Genomic DNA, 27,188 nt, shown 5'->3' on the forward strand with positions numbered 1-27,188 from the left:
TGGGGGCACGAGAGCCGTTGCCCCAGCTGAGCTCCACTGCGCATGTGTGCATGACTCCCGCTAGCCATTTGGTTCTGGGGTCTACTGCGCATGCCCGGGAGTGGGGTGCATGCAGGGGGTTGCACACGCATGCAGGGGTGGCATGTGCGCACATGCACACACATTCAGTATATGACGACAAAAAGGTTAGCCGTGACTGTCCTAGCTTGATCATCTTGGGAAGGTATATTATGAAGATGATTCAACACATAGGTCTAAGACTGAAGCCTTCCCCCTCTCATCTTCCCTGATCAGTGAACGCCCAATGATTCTATGACTTGGCTTTGCTCGGTTATCAGGGCAGAAAGCTTTTATTTCAAATTTTGCTGCGTATACAGTGGTACCTCTACTTACGAACTTAATTCGTTCCATGACCAGATTCTTAAGTAAAAAAGTTTGAAAGAAGAAGCAATTTTTCCGATAGGAATCAATGTAAAAGAAAATAATGCATGCGTTTGGGGAAATCACAGGGAAGGTGGAGGCCCTATTTCCTCCCAGGAGATTCCTAGAGAGGCCCAAGGAGGTTTCTCCCCGCCTTTTCTGACCCTGTTTCCTCCCAAGAGATTCCTAGAGAGGCCCCATGGAGGCTTCTCCCCACTTTTTCCAGCCCTGTTTCCCCCCAGGAGATTCCTAGAGAGGCCCCAAGGAGGTTTCTCCCCGCCTTTTCTGACCCTGTTTCCTCCCAAGAGATTCCTAGAGAGGCCCCATGGAGGCTTCTCCCCACTTTTTCCAGCCCTGTTTCCCCCCAGGAGATTCCTAGAGAGGCCCCAAGGGGGCTTCTCCCTGCCTTTTCCGGTTACAGTTTCAGAGGCTTGGGTTTGTAAGTGGAAAATGGTCCTTGAGAAGAGGCAAAAAAATCTTGAACACCTGGTTCTGATCTAGAAAGGTTCGTAAGTGGAGGCGTTTATAGGTAGAGGTACCACTGTATTAAATTTCCCTCCCACTTTTGAGACCCATTTTCTTATATACCCTTTTTTTCCCTTTGCAGCTGATCAATCTCCTTCCATCCTCCAGCGAGTACATAAAAGTCCAGACTAACTTTCAGCGCACAATGCCCAAGGTCACAATATCAGCCATCAAACGAATCCAGAATGCATCTCTTTGGGAAGTTTATCTGTGGTAGGTGCAAACCGGCTCCACTGTTGCCATTGGCTTTTCTGAAATAGATTCTCCCCCCCCCCCCCAAAAAAAAAAGCTTGGTGTTTCTATTGCATAGTAGAATGCTGGATTAAAGGAGAATACCTTCTTGAAAGAATTTTTCAGTGTTATTTAAATTCAAAGTACTGAGGGTTGATCATGGTTGTATTCTGGGGTGGTATTCATTTACTTTCCTCCTGGTTCACAAATGCAAGTGTGTGTGTGTGCATGTTTTTCTCACACACGCCCGTCCACACCTGTAGTGCATTCCACACATGAACATGCCTTCTGTGCATGCATTTGTTTGTTTGTGTGCCTTCCGTGCATGAGCCCAGCCTCAAAAAGTGCCGAAATAGAGGCTGGGTCCACCCACAATTTAATAATAATAACAAGAAGAAGAAGAAGAACAGAGTTGGAGGGATCTTGGAGGTTTTCTAGTCCAACCCCCTGCTTAGGCAGGAAACCCTACACTACTTCAGACACATGAGTATCCAACATCTGCTTAAAAACTTCCAATGTTGGGACATTCACAACTTCTGGAGGCAAGCTGTTCCACTGATCAATCGTTCTGACTGTAAGGAAATTTCTCCTTAGTTCTAAGTTATTTCTCACCTTGTTTAGTTTTCTCCTATTGCTTCTTGTTTTACCCTCAGGTGCTTTGGAGAATAGGTTAACCCCTGAGATACCGGATACTATTTGCATTACCAGTTTGGGCGAACCAGTTCAAACCGGCTGAATACCACCTTTAGTTGTATTGTCAAGGAGCAGTGAATTTAACTCTTTCTTACTCTTTGGGGACCTCTCTGTGATGGTCACATAGCTAATTATATGGTGGAGAGCTTCTGTCTTCATGTATGGTGGTCATCTCCAGTTCCTGAAATATTAAGAGTTCCTTTTCCTGGCAAAATGTTCATTTTTTTTGGCATATCTTTTCCCTCGTGGTGTGAAAGCTTTCCTTTATCATAGTGTAAATATTGCTTATTGGACCAAAGTGAAAAATCCATTTCGTAGCTGTAACATGAGGAATCCATTATCATGGTTGAGGAAGACTTGGGGATGTTAGCTTAGAACAATGTTTCACAATCTTGGCAATGTTCAGATGCCTGGATTTTGGCTCCCAGAAAATTGTGGGAGTTAAAGAACTGAAGAAGCTTCTTGGATGATGAGCAAAATGTCTTCAAGGAAAAAAACTCCAAGAAAGTCTAGTTGCTTTTTGAAAAGCACCTTTGGTATCTAGATGATAGACATGAGGAAGTTAAAGTTCATACATCTTGAATTGAAAAACACTGACTGACATTAAGAAGCACAATTCGTGGGGCTACTACATGTTGCAAGTCTAGAGCAAAAGAGCTCTGTAGGCAGAGAAGGAGCCTCTGGGATACATATTGAAGACTCAAAGGGAATGAGTTTTTCTTTCAAAGAGATTTTTCTGACTAATGGAAATCTTTCCAAAACTCCTCTTTGTAAGGTATAATGTGAAGGAAGGAGATCTGGGTTTGGAAAAGCCCTAAATAAGAAACCAAACTAACATATAAAAATATTTGATTTAACTTCAGTTTTTAGAATTTTATGGAAACACCAAGAAATTTTTTAAAAAACCTGTATATTCTGAGTTTTGCACACTTTTCTGTTTAATACATTCAGAAATAAATGCTAGAATATATAGATTTTTAAATTTTTTACCATAACATGATGAAGTACTATTCCCCTTCAACATCATTTAATGGAAATTGTATCTTTGTAGATTATTCTAGTCCAGGGGTCTCGACCCTTGGCTACTTCTTTTGCTTCTCTGATGGAGTCTACCACCCATTAATGTTCATCCCTAGAACAGAGCATGGTTAACAGCAATATTTCTCAACCTATGCAACTTAAAAATATGTAAACTTCAGTTCCCAGAATTCTCTCGTCAACTGTGCTCATTGGGGAATTCTGTGAGTTGAAGTTCAGGTATCTTAAAAGATGCTGAGGTTTGGAAATACTGATTAAGAGAGTTCATTATCTGGGTAGGATTCTTAGCATCTGGTATCCCCTTGCCAGTTCTATTTTATTTTCCCGTGATCTTATTTGTGCCATTTTTTTTAAAAAAAAATGTTTATAGGCAGAAAGAACAAATGAAGAAGGCAAATGGAGGAAAGGATGTAGATGAAAGGCTCCTGTTTCATGGAACAAGTAATAGCCACGTTGATGCCATCTGCCAGCAGAATTTCGATTGGAGGATCTGTGGTGTTCATGGTACAGCTTACGGCAAAGGTGTGTAATAATTTAATTGACGGTGATACACTTCCTATACTCCTACACCATTTATTTGTACTCAGATGTTAGCAAAAGTGGATGGGCAACTCTGACCATCCAGATGTTGCTGAATTGGGTTCTAGTATCTATCCTCAGTGGTTGTTTTGGGTAGAAATAATGGATGTTGGCCAGTGGCAGGTTGCTCCTGGTTTGTTCCATGAACTGGTAGCGGTGGCTGTGAGAAGCTCCACCCACCTGGGACCCTTCTGTGCATGGTCAGAAGGATTGCACATGCATGCTCATGAGTGAACCAGCAGCATCGGGGTTTAGAACACACTACTGATGTTGACATCTAACACAGCTGAAGGCATCTGGTTAAAGAAAGTTGTAGTAAAGTATTTAACGGGGAAAACCCCCCTCTGCATATAGTACCCATAAAACCTAACATTCAAAGTATGGAAGGTTCAGCTCTTCCTTTGGATTATGCTGATCCAGCTGTTCTTGTGTCTAGAGCAGTGATGGTGAACCTATGGCACGGGTGCCAGAAGTGGCATGTGGAGCCATATCTACCGGCACACGAGCCATTGCCCTAACTCAGATCCGGCATGTCTGTGCATACCGGCCAGGTGATTTTCTGCTCCTACGGATGCTCTGGAAGGGCATTTTCGGCTTCCAGAAGGCCTCCAGAGGGATGGGGGAGCCCTCCCTAGGCTCTAGTGAAGTCTCTGGAACCTGGGGAGGATGAAAAACAGGCCTACTGGGGCCACCGGAAGTTGGCAAATGAGCTGTTTCTGGCCTCTACAGGGCCTCCGGAGGGGCAGGAGAGGCAATTTTCGCCCTCCCCAGGCATTGAATTATGGGTGTGGACACTTGCATAGGCGCGATAGTGTATAAACACGCGCTTTCAGCACCCAGAGGAAAAATGATTTGCCATCACTAGTCTAGACTGACCCTGCTTGAAGACAAAATTTTAGATTTTTTTGCAGCCTTTATATCCTGGTAGCCAGGAAGTTAGGCTGGCTGGCACACATAATCTTTTTCTCCAGTTTTATCCTCACCGAGCTGAGATGTAGCAACTGGTCCAAACCAGTATGGATTGGAATTTGGGTCTTCCCAATCCTTGTTTGGCATTAAAGCCACTAATTGCACTTCTAGTTTGTTGAAATTTGTAGCACAGTCTCTTTTTTCCTTATCTCTTTCTTCTTTATAGGAAGTTACTTTGCAAGGGATGCTGCGTATTCTGATCACTACGGTGGTGGGGCCAGTTCTTCAATCAAGTCCATGTTTCTCGCCAAAGTATTGGTGGGAGATTTTACAACTGGCAGTTCGTTGTATCTCCGTCCCCCTTCCAAAAATAACCAGAGCAGCCTTTTCTACAACAGCTGCGTGAACTGTGTCACAAATCCCTCCATTTTTGTCATTTTTGAGAAGCACCAAATTTATCCAGAATACCTGATTGAATACAAAAATTAAATTTGTAAGTAGACCCTGTACTCCCGGTTTAACACGCTGCTAAATGAGCTACTCTCTGAATGACCATTGAGGACCTTAGCCTGTCGTGTTAGCAGCATCAGCATTTTGTTGAGTGATTTTTTTTAAAAAAAAAACAACCTTTTAATAGACTAGAAAGATATCCTCCTCCTGCAATTGGCTTCGTAAATGTAAAAAGCAGACTTAATTTTTACTGTCAAGGCTCAATAACTATGAACGTTAAGTGCTTTTTTTAAAAGAAGAGACATTGCTTTCTCAAGGAGGAAAAACTTTGCTTCTATTATGCTTGTTCTGATGGCTATATGTCATGTGAAATCCAAGATGATAACTTTTGTATTCAATAGGGAAATTGAATTAGTGGAATCATAGACAACTCATTGACTAGGTTTCCTTAGAAGAGCAACGCCCAAAATGCTTATTTAGCCTTAAAAAATATTCCCCACCCCATCCCTTTGCATTAATTATGACTTAGGTCTGCAGTGGTTTAAAAAGCTGCAGGTGCAGGGTATATACCCTGTATGTACATAAGACATTGTATTATGTATATGTGCCTTACTCTCATAGGTGTGTGATCACTCACATGTGTTCAGAAACAATCTAACAATCTTAGATCTGAAGCATTAGATATCTCTATAAATACCAGATATTACATCAAGAGCCTGCATGAAGAAGCGTCGATTTTAATCATCTCTAATGTTCCATTTGAAACAGTTCTACTGTTTTTGCAGATTTTAATATTTTAGTATTGACATAATCTTTTTCAATGTTGGTCCATCTTTCTAAGGCTATAAGGGTAGAGGAATCGTTCAGATTCAATTATGTTGTCTGAATCTTGACATTCCATGTGAACGACATTAATATGTCATTTAGATTCCAAAAATAAATGCTTTTTAATGTCTTTTTGTAGTATGCTTTTTTTTTAAAAAAAAACCTTGTGTATGACTGCAGAATACTCATTATACTCAACATGGAATTCCAGAACAGCTGTAAAACATCAGGTTGGGGAATGCTATTGTAGCATTTTTCTCTGCTTTATTTTGCTAACCCTCATGCTTCCTCTTTGACACAGTGATATGTATATCACTGTATATCATTGTATATAATGATATAAAAAATTTTATCCTTGAATTCTCCTGTCGCCTGCAGCGGAAGCTCTTGACCGGATTGCGTCGTTGCAACCTCTCTGTGGCACTAGACCCTGTAGAGCTCCATGGTTCAACGAGAAGCTCCGGGAGTTGAAACACCAGAAGAGACGTCTAGAGAAGCGATGGAGGAAGAGTAAGTCCGAATCCGATCGAACACTTGTAAGAGCTCATATTAAGACTTACAAAGTGGCGCTCAAGGCGGCAAGATGCGTGTATCATGCCGCCTTGATTGCATCAGCGAAATCTTGTCCGGCCACTCTGTTTAGGGTGACCCGCTCCCTTCTTAACCAGGGGGGAGTTGGGTAGCCCTTGCAGAGTAGTGCCGAGGATTTTAACACATTTTCCGCTTATAAAATCGCTCGGATCCGGGCGGACCTTGACTCCAATTGGAAAACAGAGTCGACTGACAACGAGTCAGTTGAGGTGACTGGGGCCCGTACTTGTCCACCTGTCTGGGAAGGGTTTGATCTGGTGACACTTGATGAAGTGGACAAGGCCATTGGAGCTGTGAGTTCCGCCACCTGTTTGCTGGATCCGTGTCCCTCCTGGCTGGTTTCGGCCAGCAGGGAGGTGACACGGAGCTGGGTCCAGGAGATTGTCAATGCTTCTTTGGGAAGGGGGTCCTTCCCGGCTCCCTACAAGGAGTTCTCAACAACTATCGCCCAGTTTCCAACCTTCCCTTTATGGGGAAGGTTGTTGAGAAGGTGGTGGTGCTCCAGCGGTCCTTGGAAGAAGCTGATTATTTAGGCCCTCAGCAGTCAGGATGCAGGCCCGGCTACAGCACAGAAACTGCTTTGGTCGCGTTGATGGATGATCTCTGGCGGCCCCAGGACAGGGGTTTATCCTCTGTCCTGGTGCTTCTAAACCTCTCAGCGGCTTTCGATACCATCGACCATGGTATCCTTCTGCGCCAGCTGGAGGGGTTGGGAGTGGGAGGCACTGTCCTTCAGTGGTTCTCATCCTACCTTTCCAGTCGGTCGCAGTCAGTGTTAGGGGGGGGGGGGGGTTGTCGGAGGTTGACCTCTAGGCTTCTCCCTTGTGGGGTGACTCAGGGGTCGGTCCTCTTCCCCCTGCTATTTCATATCTACATGAAACTGCTGGGCGAGATCATCCAGGGGCATGGGGTGAGATATCATCAGTACGCTGATGATACCCAGTTGTACATCACCCCATGTACAGTCAACGAAGCAGTGGAAGTGATGTGCTAGTGCCTGGAGGCTGTTAGGGTCTGGATGGGTGTCAACAGACTCAAACTCAACCCTGATAAGATGGAGTGGCTGTGAGTTTTGCCTCCCAAGGACAATTCCATCTATCCGTCCATTACCCTGGGGGGTGGGGGAATTACAGACCCCCCTCAGAGAGGGTCCGCAACTTGGGCGTCCTCCTCGATCCACAGCTTACATTAGAGAACCATATTTCAGCTGTGGTGAGGGGGGCGTTTGCCCAGGTTCACCTGGTGCACCAGGTGCGGCCCTACCTGGACTGGGAGTCACTGCTCACAGTCACTCATGCCCTCATCACCTCGAGGTTCGACTACTGTAACACTCTCTACAGGGGGCTACCTTTGAAGAGTGTTCGGAAACTTCAGATTGTGCAGAATGCAGCTGCGAGAGCAATCATGGGCTTCCCTAGGTATGCCCATGTTACACCAACACTCCGCAGTCTGCATTGGTTGCCGATCAGTTTCCGGTCACAATTCAAAGTGTTGGTTATGACCTATAAAGCCCTTCATGGCATCGGACCAGAATATCTCCGCGACCGCCTTCTGCCGCATGAATCCCAGCGACCAGTTAGGTCCCACAGAGTTGGCCTTCTTCGTGTCCTGTCGACTAAACAATGTCGTCTGGCGGGACCCAGGGGAAGAGCCTTCTCTGTGGTGTCCCCAACCCTCTGGAACCAGCTCCCCCCGAAGATTAGGTTTGCCCCCACCCTCCTTGCCTTTCGTAAACTTCTTAAAACTCACCTCTGCCATCAGGCATGGGGGAATTGAGACATATAAAGCCCTTCATGGCACTGGACCAGGATATCTGCGAGATTGCCTTCTGCCGCACGAATCCCAGCGACTGGTTAGGTCTCACAGAGTTGGTCTTCTCCGGGCCCCGTCGCCTAAACAATGCTGTCTGGCGGGACCCAGGGGAAGAGCCTTCTCTGTGGCGGCTCCGACCCTCTGGAATCAGCTCCCTCCAGAGATCAGGACTGCCCCCACCCTCCTTGCCTTTCGTAAACTCCTCAAAACCCACCTCTGTCGTCAAGTGTGGGGGAACTGAGACATCTCCCCCTCCCTATGTAGTATTTGTGTATGATAGGATTGTATGTATGTATTTATATATTGGGGTTCCTTGTTTTTAGAGTTTTAAATGCACTATTGTTATTTTTTAGATTTTAATTATTAGATTTGTTATGTATTGCCTTCATCACTGTTGTGAGCCGCCCTGAGTCTACAGAGAGAGGTGGCATACAAGTCTAATAAATAATAATAATAATAATAATAATAATAATAATAACAACATCTTCCCCAGGCCTATATAATTTATGTATAGTATATTTCTGTGTATGTTTCATTTTTAAATAAAGGGTTTTAGATATTTTAAATATATTAGATTTGTCATTGTACATTGTTTTTATTATTGCTGTGAGCCGCCCCGAGTCTGCGGAGATACAAATCTAATAAATAATAATAATAATAATAATCACTGTATATCATTGTATATAATGATACAAAAATTTTTATCCCAGAATTCTCCTGTCACCAGGGTCCAACATTTTTATAGTTTGGATGTAAAATATATGTTAGGAATATGAACTTGCCATTTGCTTAAATAAACTTTCGTAAAGAAGTCTTATTTGGTTGTATTAGATAATATTGTTTTATTGCATCTCAATGGATATATAGTCGGCTGTGGTGAGTTAATCATGTGTTATTGAAACTCTAAGACACAGCCCTTTAATGACAATATGATGGATGTAGTTGAATGGGTCCTGTAATTAATTTCGCAGGTCTGCAATGAAACTCTTAGAGCAAACCATATCTAGCTGCAGCTGTAAAACTCTTTATGGTTTTTGGGCTTCAGATATCTGATTTTGCTTTGAGGAAACATGCTTCCCAACATATCTATCCCTAAGCGTAAATTATAGGTTGATGCTATAAAGTTTACATGTATTTAAGTTGGCTTTATTGTTTGCTGAAAATGTCAAGATAGATGCCTTATAACAAATAATATTGATTCAAAAGCCACCAAGGGGTTTTAAAAGAAGTTTTAATGTATGTTGCAAGTTTCAGCACTGTATCAAATCGGGGCAGGTTCATTTTGAAAGTGAAATCTCAGATTAATAGCGGTAGTAGACTGAAAATATGTAATTTTGCAAATAAATTAGAGCGTTATGCAGTCTACTCTAGTCGTACACTGGTTTACACTACAGAATGCAGATAAGTTGCTATTTGTTTATAGCAGGGATGTCAAACTAAATTTCATTGAAGGTGCATCATAGCTGTGGTTGACCTTGGGGTGGGGGGTGGGCAGGCATGGCTGACTGAGTGCGTGTGGCTGGGTGGGGGTGGCCAGCTTGAAGCCACTCTGGACATGGTGGACTGGATGGGCGTGGCCAGCTTGATGTCACTCCAAATTACTGGCATGTTTCCTCTTTGCATTGGATAGACTGGTCCAAGGCCACACTGGTCCAATGTTTCCTCTTTGCATTAAGTAGACTGGGCTAAAGCGATGTGGGCTGGCCCCTTACATTTTCTAGGATGGCCCCATGGGCTGGATCCGACCAGATCCAGCCCACAGCCTTATGTACCAGTCTGTGTGTCTTAACCAACATAGAAAGGACTCAGATCAGGTCAGCATTAAAAATACATTTCATTAAAAAACCCCACCTATGATCAAATGTAGGCTGGCTATTTATCCTGGCCTTACTGTTCTTCCTGAGATACATAGCTATTTAGTCCAGGATCAGCAAACATGCCAGCGACAAAGTTTGCTAAAAGACTGAGGAGAAAGCTTCACTGGCTACTATGTCTACTCTATCCCATACCTACTATCTTGTTCACATTTCTGACAGTGAGCACGATCAACCAGCGGAGCAGCTTGCCTGCGGAGGTTGTGAGCACTCCAACACTTGGGATTTTCAAGGGCAGATTGGACTGCCATTTGTCCAAAGTGGTGTGGGGTCTCCTGCCTGGGCAGGGGGTTAGACTAGATCAGTGATTTTCAACCTTTTTTGAGCCGCAGCACATTTTTTACATTTACAAAATCTTGGGGCACACCACCGACCAAAATGACACCCTAAGACACTCTCCTCTCTTTTTCCACCCTTGTCTCCTCCCCCTCTTGTGTGTGTGTGTGTGTGTGTACACATTCTTGAACCATTTCCAAAAACAGGTGAGGGCTGGGGGGGTTTTCTCTTATTATTTGGGTGCTTTTTATCATATGCTTTAAATCAAGAGTCACTTCTCTCTCTCTTTTGTTTCTCTCTCTTTCCTCTCATTCTGTCTCAATAATTTTCTCTTTTTCCCCTCCCCTTTTTGCTCATTTCTCTCCCTTCCTCTCCTTTTCTCTTTTTCTCTCTCTCTTGCTTTCTTTCTCTCTTGCTTTCTCTCTCTCTCTCTTGCTTTCTCTCTTTCTCTCTCTTGCTTTCTCTCTTTCTTTCTCTCTCTTGCTTTCTCTCTCTTGCTTTCTCTCTTTTCTTGCTCTCTCTTGCTTTCTCTCTCTCACACTCTCTCTTTCTCTCTTGCTTTCTTTCTCTCTCAGCAAAAAGTTGTGAGACCGAAACCTGAGCTTCCTTCTTCGCGGCACACCTGACTGTGTCTCGCGGCACACTAGTGTGGCACGACACACTGGTTGAAAAACACTGGACTAGATGACCTACAAGGTCCCTTCTAGCTCTATTAACCTGATTGTGCTTCCTACCATATTCATATAGTCATGAAGTCTAATCAATAAATAAATGTTTTGACACAATAAATAAATAAAAACCAATAAAAAGTCCAGTTGCCTCTTGAAAAAGCACCTTTGGGACAACCAATGATGACTGAAAATTCCCACAGACACTATCCCTGAGCATCATGTGGGATCATTTCTGCTTTAAAAGCTTTGTTGGATGCCTAAAAGCTTTTGTCTGCTTCTCAGGCCCTCCCGGCTCTCAATTCGCAAATCCAAATTTCACTCCCGCCCAGCCTTCCATCGCTTAGCAACGCGAAGACACTTTTGCGAGGAGTTCCTCAAACTCGGCCACTTTAAGACTTGGGGACTTCAACTCCCAGAATTCTTCAGCCAGCAAAGCTGGCTGGAGAAATTCTGGGAGTTGAAGTCCCCAAGTCTTAAAAGTGGCCATGTTTAAAGGACCTTTTCATATACAGAAGCTCCAGCTTTCGGTTTCATTTCTCCGAGAATAGAAAGTCAACCCGAACGGGGTGGGACGAGGGCTCTGGAGAGGGCGGGGATTCCGAAGCATCGATCGGCCGGGAGCGGCTGGGTGGGTGGGCTGCAGTTCGCAGGGGAGAAGAAGCGGGACGGGGGGAAAGGGGGGCCACAATGACGGAGGGATGCACCTTGGAGGACTTTGACCCCCTGCTCCAGGACGAGACGAAATTCACCCTGGAGGCCCGCACGGAGGATCTTCTCTCGGCGGCCGGCGGCGAAGAGCACCGGATCGTCGTGGCCACCACCGGGGCGCGGCTCTGCCAGGATCAAAGCAAAGGGAAGTGCGACGGGGGTTGCCGGCGGCTCCATCTCTGTCGGTACTTCGTCTACGGGGGGTGCCGCGAACAGGCCGCGAGGTGAGCCCGTCGCCCCCCTCCCCTCTCCAAGCTTGGGAAAAAGGGGGAGCGGGAAAGAGGGGAGAGAAAGACCGGGGGTTGCAGCCTTGACACTTCCTCAGGAGGGAGGGGCAGAAAATTGACAAAATTGGGGCCCATAAATGCCCATGAAAAAAAAAAAGTGGGGGCCTATCTATGCCCAGATACCCATGAAACAAAAAATAATAATCTATAATTCAGATTAAAACATCGCATAATAATTAAGAAATATTTCATTGTAATCAATAAAATTATAATTATAATAATAATAATAATAATAATTATCATCATCATTATTTATATGGGGCGGGGCGGCTTGCAAGGTATAACAACAACAGCATATAATAGATATATCCAATTATTTACACTAAACAAGCAATCTAAAACCCCCAGATATGTTAAAACCCATCCTACACATTCAGAGAGACATTCATCGGCCAAATACATTTCCTAATAATAAAAACATTGGTGCAAACAATAATTATAAAACAATATAAGCAGATCAAAGCATTTCGTAATATTAATTAAAACATTTCATAATAATCAATCAATAAATTTCCTAATAATAAAAACAGTTCATAATAATAAAAACCCAGTTCAGCAGCATATAGAATAAAAAAGACATGTTGGGAGGTCTGAGAAGGGTTAGGCAACCCACAGTGGATTTGGTACCCTCCAGATGTGAGAGATGTCACTCCAGAGTTGCAACCCCAATATAGCACCAGAATGCAATTGCTGCATTCATACACCAGAAACATCCCAATCAATTCGAATAGGAGGATAAAGGCTGGAGGGGAAAGACTTTTGCTTGGCGCGGATTCCTGTTTGCCCGGAGATTTTATATGCCGGTGGAGGCAGCCGGGTGTGGTTCCCCGGGTAATTGAGGCCGAAAGGAATTCGCACATGGAGCCGCCCAGCCTCGCTCGGAGGCACAATTGGTATTTTTCTGTGGAGAATTCCGGCAGAGAGGAATGACGGGAGGGGAGGGGGGATGATGCCCAGTAATTCGCAATTCTTATTCCAGATTCATTCAGGGTTGGGGGTTTTTTTTGGAAACGGCAAGTTCTATCCATCTGAGGCTTGTTCAGTTTCCCCACCTGGTTAGAATGGGAAAAAAAACATGAATAATGAATAAATATTATTTTTAAAACACATAAACCCCTAAATTTTGGGTCCTGTTTATTTATTTATTTTTGAAAAATCCATTTTAAAAATAAACCACAAAAATATATGTAGGGGGGGAGAAGACCCCCCACACACACATATAACATGTAACAAACTAACAACATATACAGTAGTCCCTCACCTATCGCTGGTGTTACGTTCCAGACCTGGCCGCGATAGGTGAAATCCGCGATGAGGAATTTATGGACTGATAGTACTTATTTAAGTATTTATATTGTAATTGTTTGGTAAGTTTTCATTGTTTTAAGTGTTTATAAACCCTTCCCACACAGTATTTATTTTAGATACAGTATTTAAATACAGTATTTACAATTTTAGATATACAGTATATATTTTTTTAAACCGCCGATCGAGTTCGGCGGGCTGTTTAAATCTGCTGATCGACTTCCTCAGAAACCCGCGATGAAGTGAAGCCGCAGTAGGTGAAGCGCGGTATAGCGAGGGACTACTGTAGTAACATAGCAACAAATACCAACCCTTGAAACAAGTTCATTTTTCTTTTCACAGCCTATTGCTATTTTTTTCTTAACTATTGACATTTACGATTTATGTATATTTATATATTTATTTACAAATGTATTATTTCCTATAAATTGAGTCACTTATTTCAATTTCAGCATCTGTTTCATTTATATTACAAAGTTTAGATAGTTGTATTTTCAGATGAGATCTGCTGATAACTTGCTTGGGTGTAGTTGTACAGATTGCTTAGCAGGAAATGGAAATAGTTTGCCACTGCTTTCTCTCATCATTTTCTTGGCAATGCTCCATAAATTCTCTGTGAGGTTCAGGTCAGTTGAGTTAGCTGGCCAATCAAGCACAGTAACCTCACGTTCATTGAATCAGGTTTCGGTGCTTTTGGCAGTGTGGGCAGGTGCCAAGTCCTTCTGGAAACTGAAGTCAGCATCCCCCATAAAGCTCGTCTGCGGAAGGAAGCATGAAGTGCTCCAAAATCTCCTGGTAGGGGCGGCTGCATTGACCCTGGACTTAATGAAGCACATAATAGAATAGAATTCTTTATTGGCCAAGTGTGATTGGACACACAAGGAATTTGTCTTTGGTGCATATGCTCTCAGTGTACATAAAAGAAAATATACATTTGTCAAGAATCATGAGGTACAACACCTAATGATTGTCATAGGGGTCAAATAAGCAATCAGGGAAAAAAATCAATATTAATAAAAATCTTAAGGATACAAGCAACAACACGGTAGACCAACACCAATAGATGACATGGCTCCCTAAATCAACACAGACTGTGAAAACCTTTGCATCTCATTTGGAAACCAAGGACCCAGGTTATGGAGGAAGAATGGAGAGGCACACTCTGCAAGATGCTTGAAGTCCAGTGTGAAGTTTCCACAGTGTTGATTTGGGGAGTCATATCATCTGCTTTGCTGGCTAAGGAATACAGTGTTCCCTCGATTTCCACGGGGGATGCGTTCCGAGACCGCCCGCGAAAGTCGAATTTCCGCGAAGTAGAGATGCGGAAGTAAATGCACAATTTTTGGCTATGGAAAGTATCACAAGCCTCCCCTTAACACTTTAAACCCCTAAATTACCATTTCACATTCCCTTAACAACCATTTGCTCACCATTATTACTGGTACTCACCATTGAGTACCAGTAATAATGATATTTATAAACATAATTATTTATTAACAATAATTATTTTTTTTGTTATTTATTTGCAAATATTATTAGTTTGGCGATGATGACGTCATTGGGTGGGAAAAACCGTGGTATAGGGAAAAAAACCGCGAAGTATTTTTTAAATTAATATTCTTTGAAAAACCATGGTATAGGCTATTCGGGAAGTTCGAACCCGCGAAAATTGAGGGAACACTGTACTGGGAGTTGAAGTCCACAAGTTTTAAAGTTGCCAAGGTTGGAGACCCATGGTGTACATGCCACTTTCTGCTGTCTGCTCATGCCTATGAACATTGTATAGTTTAAAAATTATATCTGGATACAATTACAAACCATGTTTAATATTTAGGAGACCATGCAAGTTTATCCATGACATTAATACAGACCACAACTTGTCTGTCCTAAAAGAACATGGAATACATGGCCTAAACGTTCAAGAATTAAATGAACTGCTACTTCAGAATGATCCTTCACTCTTGCCTGAGGTGAGATGGTTACAAACAATTGATGCTTGTTAGGCAATGAAATTTCCATTGCGCAAGATGTGGCCCATTGAACCATTCTAATTTACTCAAAAAATTCAATGTTGGGAGAATTTCATCTTTTATGGGTAGCCCTCAACTTTTTGAGCCCAAAGTTTTTGTTCCTAAGTGAGACAATTGTTAAGTAAGTCTTGCCACAGTTATTAAGTGAATCGGTGAAGTTGTTAAGTTAGAGTCATTCCGTGTCAAGTGGACTAGTGGTCCCCACCTTACCATCTCAGATTTTGATGAAATTTGGCACGTAGTTTCTTCACGATATAAAACTATGCTGTTCAAAATTTTAGTTCAAAGATTAAAAATTGGGAGTTCTAGGAGACCTCAAGTAAAGGGTTGCAAACCTTGTAATGCTTTATAAACTGGCAAAGCCCCATGTACCTAGTCCTCTTACTTTTTACATGGTTCAGGCTCAAACTTCGCAAAAACCCCCCCCTCAAAAATGAATTTACAGCAATCTTCAACTTCAATCCTCTTCAATTTAGCACCATTAGAAAGAGCAGATTCTCTTATTTTTATTATTATTATTAATATTATTTATTTATTTATTAGATTTGTATGCCGCCTCTCCGCAGACTTGGGGCGGCTCACAGCAGTGATAAAACATTATACAGTAACAAATCTAATTTTAAAAGTGTAAAATAACAAATCTAACATTAAAAGTCTAAAAGCCCCATTATTTAAAAAGCATACACACAAATATACCATACATAAAACTACATAGCAAGGGGAGATGTCTCAGTTCCCCCATGCCTGACGGCAGAGCTGGGTTTTAAGGAGTTTACAAAAAGCAAAGAGGGTGGGGGCAATCCTAATCTCTGGGGGGAGCAGAATATATTGTTTTAATTTTGGTGACTCTTCATATAAGGATTGGAAAAATGTCCTCAACTGTTTGCGGGCAGACTCTAATTTCTGAACTGCACCCTTGATACAAGTGCAGCAAAAGTGATTCTTTTTTCAAATGCTGCCCACGCACAGTTGAGGAGGATTGAAGCTGTCCCACAGGATCAAAATAGCCAAAATTTGGCAAAAATCCATTAAATACCAACTTTGAACTCTTATATTTTTCAGCAACTTGAAGAAAAGTGCTGCAAATTGGAAGTCCTCATTGCAGCTGTATACTTAGTACACCTGCCAAAAATCAGCCTGAAAGGCCAAGAAACTACAGCAGCCTGAAAATTGCTGTAAATTCATTTTTGAGGGGGGGGGGGGGTTGTTGCAAAGTTTGAGCCTGAACCATGTAAAAAGTAAGAGGACTACCTGGGTTTTTGCCAGTTTATAAAGCCTTACAAGGTGTGCAGATTCTCCAAATATCTCTAACATACTACTGAAACTGCCGCATTTACAGCTCTGGAAATTGGCCCAAAATGTCATTTTTGCGGACTCAGCATTTTGCAACCCTTTACTTGAGGTCTCCTAGAACTCCCAATTTTTAGTCTTTTGAACTAAAATTTCACACAGCATAGTTTTATATCATAAAGAAACTACGTGCCAGGTTTCATGAAAATTTGAGGTGGTCCACTTGACACGGAATGACTCGTTAGTAACACAGTAGTTAGGTCAATCTGGATTCCCCATTGACTTTGCTTGTTAGAAGGTTAGAAAAGATGATCACCTAACTCCCGAGACTAATGCAACTCTCATAAATTTGAAGTGGTTGCCAGGCATCCGAATTTTGGTCATGTGACCATGGAGTTACTGCAACCAGTGGTAAGTCTGGAAACCGACTAGCCACTTCTTTGAGGGCCATTGTAGCTTTGAATAGTCACTAAATAAATCGTAAGCAGGGTGGATTTGATTTAAATTGAGTTGATTTAAATCAGAATTTTTAAAGAGCAGCTGTTATGTCTGTCCTACAGCAGCTCCTCCTCTGACCCATTGTTGACTCGCTGACAGTTGCAAAATTGCAGAATATAGAGCCTCATGCTACAAAACTAAGCTCCATTCCATTCTGAATAAACTAAGTTACTAATGTATCTTAAATAGAAAGATTTTTGCTCCAAAATCATTTTATTAACATAAATTTGATTTAAAAAAAAAAGATTTAATTTTTTTAATTAGATTTTTTTTTAAAAAAATTGATTTTTATCCACCCTGGTTGAAAGTCAAGGACTACCTTTATTAAGTGGCACTTTTAGTGATGATCGATTTCCAATGATAAAATCAGTATTTCTAGTTGCAAAGTCAGTTTGGTGTAGTAGTTAAGGCACTAGGCTAGAAACGGGGAGACTGAGTTCCAGTCTCATGTTGGACAGGAAAGCAATTGGCTGACCTTGGGCTAGTCACTTTCTCTCAGCCCTAGGAAGAAGGCAATAGCTAAACATTGTGGGCAAATTGACAAGAAAATTGCAGGAACATGTCCAGTCAGTTGTGAGGAGTTGGCTGACTTGAAGGCGCCAAAAGAATACCCAAACAAAAATGGTTCAATTATTGGACTTAATATTTTTATTCTGGTTTAATCTTGATTTCAAAGCCTCTATTGAATGGAGTATAATAATCTTTCAAATAAATGAAGGTTAAGGTTTATTTGGAAGATTATTATACCCCACTTATACCTTATACCAGTGATTTTCAACCTTTTTTGAGCCATGGCACATTTTTTACATTTACAAAACCCTGGGGCACATTGAGGGGGGAGGGGGGGCTACAAAAAGTTCGGACAAATTTTTTGTCTCTCTCTTCCTCCCTTTTGCTCTATTTCACTCCCTCCCTCTTTCTCTCCCTTTTCTCTCTCTCTCCATCCCTCTTTCTGTCTCCCTTCTTCCTCCCTCTCTTTTTTGCTCTGTTTTTCCCTACCTCCCTCTGTCTTTCTCTCTCCCACCTTCCCTCCCTCTCTTTCTCTCTCTCTCTTGCTCTCTCTTGCTTTCTTTCTCTCTTGTTCTCTTTCTCTCTCTCTCTCTTTTTTTCTTTCTCTCTTGTTTTCTTTCTCTCTCTGAGCTTTGCAGCACACCTGACCATGTCTCACGGCACACTAGTGTGCCGTGGCACACTGGTTGAAAAACACTGCCTTATACCATAAATCTAAGGTTACAGTATAGCTAACTTTATAATAAAGAAATGCAGTATATGCTGTTGGGTTCCTTTAATAAAGCAATAGAAAATTGCCATAGAGTGGTCAGAATAGGCATTTAGGAAGAAAGCAATCTATCAATGCCATCAGTGGTCATAGGTGGGAATAGAAGTTTATATACTAGAAGATGTACACCTGGTATTCTGTTAGGATGGTTCCTGGCCCCATTTCTAAACATCTTTGGAGATTAGTCTCATGTTCTTTGTGAACATTTAGGCATAATTGTCTATTTACATCTTTACTTGGCTAGAGATAGACTAAATATATCCATTTGCTTCGAAGATGCTGATATATTTTCTTCTCTTTGTTAGATCTGTCCATATTACAACAAAGGGGATGGGCCTTATGGATCATGCACCTTTAAGAACTTCTGTGTTAAACTTCACATGTGCCAGTACTACCTCCAAGGAGAATGTAGATTTTGGATTAACTGCAAACGCTGTCATGATATTTTTAATCCTGATTGTTATGAGAAACTGGAGAAGTGGGGGATGAGCCATGATTTGATTAGTAAAATTCCGTTGTTCTACAGGAACGTGTATGACATAAAAAACAACACATCTTCAAAATACAGAGGTAAAGTACTTTATCCTGTTTAGAAACAACTGTTGTGCTATTTTCAATCTGATGCCCTCGGTGTTGGGAATACAATTCCTAATTTTCCTGGTGTGCCAACGGATTCTGGGAGTTGCCATCTTTGCATAATTGGAAAGCAGTAAGTTGGGAGGACTGTACTGTCAGAATCACCTCTTTGCTTAATATTGTAGTAGTTAGCTGGTTTGTGATACAGGACCATTTGCATTGGGATAACTCAAATTTCAGCCTGACATTCACCCATGTCCAAGGAGGTGTGCAAGGATTACATCTGTCCACTTTGCATTATAAGACCAGCATGGTCTCCTCTAAAATTGCTGGTATTCCATGCTTTCTCAGCTGTGTTTATCAATTATGAAATTGGAAACAGTATTAAGTATGCTGTATTAGGGCAGCAGGTTCTGACAGGTTCTGGAGAACCGGTGGCGGAAATTTCGAGCCATTCAGAGAACCGGTAGTGGAATTTTTGAGTGTTTCGGAGAGCTAACAAATACCATCTCTGGCTGGCCCCAGAGTTGGGTGGGAATGGAGATTTTGCAGTATCCGTTCCCTGCCACGTCCACCAAACTACGCAATGCCCACGAAGCCATGTCCACGGAAACGGTAGTAAAAAAAATTGGATTTTACCATTTGTCTACTTTCACGTTAGAGTTGCATAGCTGAGTTTTTAAAAAATTGGGGGAAGATGAACATTTGAAAAGCTCATTTCTGCCCTCTGCATGATTACTCGGCAGTTTCCAGCCATTCTTTTTTTTAACTCAAATTACAAGTCCTCGCTTAAGGATGGTGACTTGGGCTGGAATTTCTACAGCTAAGCAGTGGAATCATAAAATGTGACGCGTGACTGTGTCACTCAGCAATAGCAATTCCGGCGGTCTCAATTTCTGTTGTTGAGCGAGGATCGAGGGTTGTTGCATAAGGATTTCTTTGTGACTTCCTGATGGCCTCTAAGAAGCAGAATCATTGGGAAAGCAGTGGGCTTCAACCAACACTTGGACATCAAAATGATGAGTGCCAAACAATTTGTCCTCATAAGGAATAATATAGTAAGTCACAAGGCAGTCAGCACCAATATGTTCTAGCTTGTGCATTGAGTACCAAACAAATGGTGAGTACTGGGACAAAATTTTTGTGTCAAAATGCATTGAGTACTAAGTTCAATGAGTTTCAATTGAATACCAAAGTATCACTGTATCTACGTTTTAGGGAAACCCTTATTTATTTATTTATTTATTTAATTAATTAATTAATGCCACACGAATCCCAGCGACCAGTTAGGTCCCATAGAGTGGGTCTTCTCCGGGTCCCGTCAACCAAACAATGTCGCTTGGCGGGACCCAGAGGAAGAGCCTTCTCTGTGGCGGCCCCGACTCTCTGGAACCAACTCCCCCCAGAGATTAGAATTGCCCCCACCCTCCTTGCCTTTCGTAAGCTGCTTAAAACCCACCTCTGTCACCAGGCATGGGGGAACTAAGATACACTTTCCCCCTAGGCCTTCACAATTTTATGTACGGTATGTTTGTATGTATGATTGGTTTTTATATACAGTGATCCCCCGGTTATTGCGTCCCTGACCATTGCGAACAGGCTAATTTGCGATTTTTCAACCCGGAAGTCAAAACACCATCTGCGCATGCGTGCCCTTTTTTCTATGGGCACGCATGCGTAGATGGCGCGGGGCAGATCAGCTGCTGGGCGGCTTCCCTAGGTCTTCCCTCTCTTGGCGGGCATCAGCGAGGAGTTTCCCCACCGCCCACGCAAACTCCTTGCTGCTGCCGCTTCGCTCGGCCGCTTCCCAGCTGAGTACTCAGCTGGGAAGCGGCCCGAGCGAACGGCTTGTCCGCAGCCTGCCTGCCCGCGCGCCCGCGGCTCGCGCGCCCTTCTGCCCACGCCGTTCGCTCCCCCTCTTGCTGGCGGGAGGGCGAGAAGCCCTCCCCAGCACCCGCTCGCCCGCCCTTCGCCGCTCGCCCGCCCTTCGCCCGGCCACCCGCCGTTCGCTCGCTGCTCGCCCGGCCACCCGGGTTCGGGGGGGTGCTGGCAAGCCGCCCATGCCGGCGGCGACGTTTTAAAACAGCCGCGCCGCTTTCCAATGAGTCCCGAAGACAAACGCGGAAGTTTGACGTTTGTCTTTGGGACTCATTGGAAAGCGGCGCGGCTGTTTTAAAACGTCGCCGCTGGCATGGGCGGCTTCCTAGCAGCCCCCCAAACCCGGGTTGGGGGTCCGGGGGGGTGCTGGCAAGCTGCCCATGCCGGCGGCGACGTTTTAAAACAGGAACCTCAATCTTCGGCTCCTCGCTAGCGCTGCGGGAGTAAAAACACCATCTGCGCATGCGCAGATGGTGTTTTTACTTCCGCAGCGCTACTTCGCGAAAACCCGCTCGTTGCGGGGGGTCCTGGAACGGAACCCCCGCAATGATCGGGGGATCACTGTAATGGGTTTTTAACTGCTTTTTTTGTTTTTTTTTTAGTATTGGATTTTGTTGTACTGTTTTACTGCTGTTGTTAGCCGCCCCGAGTCTGCGGAGAGGGGCGGCATACAAATCCAATTAATAATAATAATAATAATAATAATAATAATAATTTTTATACCACCCCTCTCCTTGGACTCAGGGTGGTTTACAACATCTTAGCAATAGCGCTTTTGAGTAAAAAAGCCTTTTGAGTAAAAAAATAAAAAAATAAATAAACATATGTTTTATGGTTTTGATGATTAAACAGGATAGATTATAAAATTAAGAGATTCATGATATAATTTTAGAGACAATTGTTTGTAAACAGTTGTACTTATAACTGCTATGAGGAATATTTGAAGGCACTCTTTATATGTTTATTTTTTTCTATATTTTTGCTACTTTTTTCTTTCTGCACTTTTAGCCTTTTCTGTTTGCCCCTCCCTTTCTGCTTGCTGATTGGCCCAGTTGATTGGATACATGAACCATTGGATTCTCATCCCATACTAAGACAAGACCAAAACTGCATTATAATTTCATACAATGTTGTCTTTTTGATTGTGTTTGTAAAACAGAACTCACAACCATCCTTGCGGAAAACAATGTATCTGTAAGTTGAGGATTAGAGGAAATATTGTTGAAAACAATATTTTTATTTCTGATTTTAAGAAAGTTTTATATATTGAAATACTGAGAGAAAGATAGAAGATGCAGCTACGAAAATATGTCCCCCTTAGTAAAATACATTAATCCCAAAACCTGCTCTGAACTACTACTACTGCTTTTTTGCCACCATAGACTTAACAGAGCTCTCTTCTTTGGCGTCTTCATAAAATCAAGAAATCCTCTTTTATCAACAACTTTTATTTGTCTGTAATTTTCTAGAGCTGATCTGAGGACTTATTATTCCCCCCCCCTTGTGCGATTGGGAGAATTGGAGGAAATTAAAATAATGTATCTTTTGGCATCTTGAGTCAAAGTGTATACTTCATTTTTTTTTTTTAGAGAGAAGAGAAAATCAAATAGACTCCACCACAGACATTGATGAATCAGATATTATTTGCTTATACCACATTAGCAAAAGTTGTAACTTTCAAGGTAAGTGGAGTAAAACCAGTTTGGTCAAGCTTTCCAAGAATACAGTGGTACCTCATCTTATGAACGCCTCTTCTAACGAACTTTTCAAGATACGAACCCGGTGTTTAAGATTTTTTTTGCTTCTTCTTCCGAACTATTTTCACCTTATGAACCAAAGCAGCTGCTGCTGGGATGAAGGGGTTTCTTTTCCCCCCCTTTTTTGAAGAAAGAAAAGGGAGGGGCGGCTTGGAGGAGGAAAGATTTTGCAGAGAACAGGGTGCTTGCAGAGGCACTGAAACGTGTCTTTTGAAGAAAGAAAAGGGAGGTGCGCCCCCCTTGCCTTTCTTCCTTCCCACTCACCCTTTAGCCTAGCCTTGCTTCTTCCACCCGCCCCCTTTAGCTGCTCCTCCCTGCCCTCTGCTCGCCTCCCTTCTAAAGTTTGGGATTTTCCTGAAGGATTTGCACGCATTATTTGCTTTTACATTGATTCCTATGGGAAACATTGTTTCATCTTACGAAGTTTTCACCTTACGAACCTCCTCCTGGAACCAATTAAGTTTGTATCATGAGGTACCACTGTACTATCATTTCTCACCATACTCTTAAAATAGGGGCGGGCTACCATTCCGGGCACTGCCGAAACCAGCCGGGAGCATGTGCGTGTGAGCCGGGTGTGAGAATTCCGGGTTTCTGCATGCGCAGAGGCAAAATGACCCTGCTTCCCCCACTCGCCACTGCTTCCCCCTCTTGCTGCCGCTTCCACCATTTGGCGCCATTTCCACCACTCACCTCACTCTGTGCCGCTTGCCGCCGCTCCTCCGCTCGTGACGTCACTCATGGCAGCTCCACCATGAGCCACCACACCTGGCCCTTACCTTGCTCTGGCACATGACCTCCTGCAGGGATGCCGAGAAGATGGGCCAGGGCGTGGGGAGCAGGCTAGGTGGCCCTGAGCTCTGGCTAGGTGGCTTCTCTGCTCTCCTGTGCCGCAGGCATCCCTCTCCAGCGGCGCAGGAGAGAGGTGGCCACATGGCTGGAGTTCAGGCAAGCCACTTTTGCAGTTGGTCCCAGCTGCAGCAGCCAAAATCTTGCGTGCGGACGTACTTCTGGCAGCAAAAATTGCTGGTTTCTTTGCTTCCGCACATACGCGGAAGCAAAGAAACCGGTAATTTTTTTACCGGAATCGCACTGGTTGCACTTGCATGTGCGTACACGCCCGGCGGCAATGGAGTGAGGCTACATGCTCCATTGCTGCCAACAGAACAGCATTCCCTCCATTCGGCCCTTAGCCAATCGCTTGAAATCATGGAGTTAGAAAACATCATTTATGCCAGGGGTGCCAAACTCAAAGCTTGTGGCCTGCATCCAGTCCATGAAGTGCTTATATCTATCCCACGAGGCCTTCTTGGAAACAGCAAAGGACCAGCCCGTGGTCTCCCTGCCGTGCAGCTCTTCCAAGCTCCATTTTCGCTGGCACAGGGCTGCTGTGACCTGCCCCCCCACCCCCAATGGTCAAACTCTGATGCGGCCCTCAATAAAATCAAGTTTGATACCCCTGATTTATGTTGAACCCAATCCCTGCTCAATACAGAAATTCAAAATAAAGGATCCCTAGATTGATGGCTCTTTGGTCTCTATCTGTATGGAGACTATCAACATTCAGAAAAAATGGCTTCCCTTGTCAATCTAGTCTTGGATTTGTCTATTTCCAGATGCCACAAAATTGACCTTTAGCATCATTTCAGAGCAGCTTAGATGTAGATCACAGAACTTCTTCAGTTCTACCACCACTCACTTCTAATGCAGTACCATCAGTAGAAGAAAAAAATGTATTAATTTCACATTTGTGCTGTGAAGTGAGGTTGTCATCTTGCTGTTATGACATATGTGAAAATGAATAATTAAGAACTAGATCTACCATATTTAGGCTGCAAAGATCTGTACTAATTATGCAGCAAAGAATTATGTGGGCTTATGATTTTTTTCTTTGCAGCCCAGTATCGGAACTCTTAGAAACTTGAGACCTGATTCATAATACGTTTGATGATTTCTGATACTTAGTCCAAATCAAGCAGTTAATATGCAGCTGATGTATTGTATATAAGTACAGTGGTACCTCTACCTATGAATGCCTCTACTTAAGAACTTTTCTAGATAAGAACTGGGTGTTCAAGATTTTTTTGCCTCTTCTTAAGAACCATTTTCTACTTAAGAACCCGATCCCGGAAAAATTTCCCAGGAAATTTGAGAGCGGTACGAAGGCCCGGCCACTTTCCTGCAATTCACCCTTTAATCCCGGCCATCTCGGGCTTTTCTGGGCTGCCAGAGGAGCATTTCCATGGCGCTTACAGAGGCTTTGGCAGTCCAGAGAAAACAGAGTGTTTTCCTTTCTCTGGGTGCTTGGAGAGGGAATAAACCATTTTGCTGTGGTGACTCCCTCATGCTGCCTCCCATACACCTGGGCCGAGGTTGCCTCCCGGAGCATCTGGGCGCGGAAAGGCAAAAGGGGGCACTTCGCCCAGGCCAGATCAACTTGGCTTCAGCCAAACTGAAGAGTCAGCACAATGAAGGAAAGGCGCTGGCTACAAAACGAGCGAGCGAGAGGAGAGGGGAGCCCTTCAGCATGGGAAGGAAGAGGAAGCAGGTAGCAACAGCAGCTGCCTTTCGGTCAAAGGAGAAGGAGGTTCTCCACTCTTGCCCGCCTGGGTTTCTCTCTCTGGCACAATGTATGGGAGGTAGCCTCACGCCGGGTGTACGGGAGGCATGTGCTGCTCCTTGTTACCTTAGAGTCCCTCTTTTTTTTTTTAAGCCTTAAAAAGTATTGAATTTTTTTGATGCCCCTCATCTCACCTTCTTCCTTCAGCAGCAACTGTCCTCTTCTTCTTCCTCCTCCACCTTCTCCCACCCAAATTCCGAGCTTTTATTTCTTTCCTAATGGGTTTGCAGGCATTATTTGCTTTTACATTGATTCCTATGGGGAAAATTGCTTCTACTCACAAACTTTTCTACTTAACAACCTGGTCATGGAACGAATTAAGTCCTTAAATAGAGGTACCACTGTATTTGCAAAAGAGAAAATAAAAGAGTATAAAAATGGAACATTTGCAGGAAGCTCACCACTTCCTGTATGCCTGGCAAATTCATCAGTACAAATTTCTTACATTTCTCCTTGAAAAGTGTCTTAATGGATCAAGAATATAATACAATATAACTTGGGTTTATTTGTTTATTTAGATAAATGTACCCGGGTTCACTACCATTTGCCATATAGATGGCAAGTTTTAAGTGGTGCTTTGTGGAAAGACATTGACAATATGCAGAAAATTGAAAAAGCCTTCTGTGACCCAGGCATTGAAAGGTATAAATATAGTAATAATTTGTTCTTAGAATAACATGTTCTTGTTTGACTTGAATTGTACTGATGCTGTTTTGCTAGTTTTTTCTTCTTTGAATATTTTAATGCATGTTTAAACTGTTTTTTAACAGTTTGCCTGTTATTGTATTATGTAAAAGTGATATGAAATATTTAAATATAAGCTTCCTGTGTTAATTAGAGGCGGTGTGTGTGGTTCAAATCAGTTTTGACTCTTCATGAAATCCATCAAATTTTCTTGGCAACATTTTTGAACGTGGTTTGCCATCACTTCTTCCTAAAGTTCACAAACAAAACGTGTGCAATTTTTGAGAAAATCCTATATAATAATGAATCAGACATAAATCCCATATTCTGTTACTCTGTTTCTAGTTTTAAATTTACTGTAAATACACAGTAATCAGATACAGGTAGGAAATGAGTAAATTTCCCCCCTCAAGCTTCTTCGTTTGCAAAATGTTTCTCTCCAGTAGAGTTTTTCTTCTCAGTTGCTCAGGAATACAGTGTTCCCTCGATTTCTGCGGGGGATGCGTTCCGAGACCGCCCGCGAAAGTCAAATTTCCGCGAAGTAGAGATGCGGAAGTAAATACACCATTTTTGGCTATGGACAGTATCACAAGCCATCCCTTAACACTTTAAACCCCTAAATTACCATTTCCCATTCCCTTAACAATAATTTACTCACCATTATTACTGGTACTCACCATTGAATAAGGCACTTAGTGATCCTGATATTTATAAACATAATTATTTGTTAATAATTAATTTTTTTTGTTATTTATTTTTAAAAATTATTACTTTGGCAATGACGTATGATGTCATCAGGGGGGAAAACCGTGGTATAGAAAAAAACCCACGAAGTATTTTTAAATTAATATTTTTAAAAAAAACTGTGGTATAGGCTATTCGCAAAGTTGGAACCCGCGAAAATTGAGGGAACACTGTATATTAGAGAAGGATGAGAGGAAAATGCAGATCTCTCATTCCATATGCAGATCCTAATCTGGATTGGGCCGCTATGTATTTACTGTAAATAGAATTGAAAGTGGATTGTGTGCTTCATATAATTCAACTTTTAGACTCATAAGCTACATTTAAGATTTTAATGAAGTAAGTACAAAAGGTATAGAATTCAGTTGGCCCTAGTTTGCTCTAGAGTTTTATCAATGAGACTAAATTTCTCCTTTCTCCTCTTGAGTTTGCAAACATGGGAAGAATAATGGAAGGGGAGCTTTTAAGCAAAAGTCTAATACTAATAGAGTACTTATTATTAACCTGGTTCTGTCCACAGTTTGAGAGTTTTTGCATATAAAGCTGTACCAGTGTAAGTTAATATATCTTATAAATATAAAAATGATACAAGTCCTTTCAGTTTAAGTATTATAGAAATGGTTACTTTTATGACTCTG

At 42.6% G+C, this 27,188-nt stretch overlaps 2 protein-coding genes across 4 annotated transcripts in view; both read left to right on the forward strand.

Annotated features, from left to right (window-relative positions):
• Window positions 1–8,884, forward strand: part of LOC139169749 (protein mono-ADP-ribosyltransferase PARP12-like) — a 45,831-nt gene extending 36,947 nt beyond the window's left edge. For 2 of the 3 annotated variants that reach the window (XM_070756306.1, XM_070756304.1), the window contains exons 10-12: window positions 1,028–1,158; window positions 3,278–3,429; window positions 4,622–5,800. In XM_070756306.1, coding sequence (XP_070612407.1) covers window positions 1,028–1,158; window positions 3,278–3,429; window positions 4,622–4,884 — 546 coding nt within the window. In that variant the 3' untranslated portion in view covers window positions 4,885–5,800. Of the gene's footprint in view, window positions 1–1,027; window positions 1,159–3,277; window positions 3,430–4,621; window positions 5,801–6,048 lie in introns of those variants that run through there. The other variant, XM_070756305.1, reaches the window with a different exon arrangement.
• A 2,552-nt stretch (window positions 8,885–11,436) lies between these two features.
• The window catches only part of LOC139169747 (protein mono-ADP-ribosyltransferase PARP12-like), a 42,289-nt gene continuing 26,537 nt past the window's right edge, over window positions 11,437–27,188 (forward strand). Inside the window, exons 1-5 of the mRNA XM_070756303.1 lie at window positions 11,437–11,826; window positions 15,029–15,164; window positions 18,597–18,861; window positions 22,335–22,427; window positions 25,641–25,764. Coding sequence (XP_070612404.1) covers window positions 11,582–11,826; window positions 15,029–15,164; window positions 18,597–18,861; window positions 22,335–22,427; window positions 25,641–25,764 — 863 coding nt within the window. The 5' untranslated portion in view covers window positions 11,437–11,581. The remainder of the gene's footprint in view (window positions 11,827–15,028; window positions 15,165–18,596; window positions 18,862–22,334; window positions 22,428–25,640; window positions 25,765–27,188) is intronic.

This window comes from Erythrolamprus reginae, chromosome 6 (genome assembly GCF_031021105.1).
Source record: "Erythrolamprus reginae isolate rEryReg1 chromosome 6, rEryReg1.hap1, whole genome shotgun sequence".
NCBI lineage: Eukaryota > Metazoa > Chordata > Lepidosauria > Squamata > Dipsadidae > Erythrolamprus > Erythrolamprus reginae.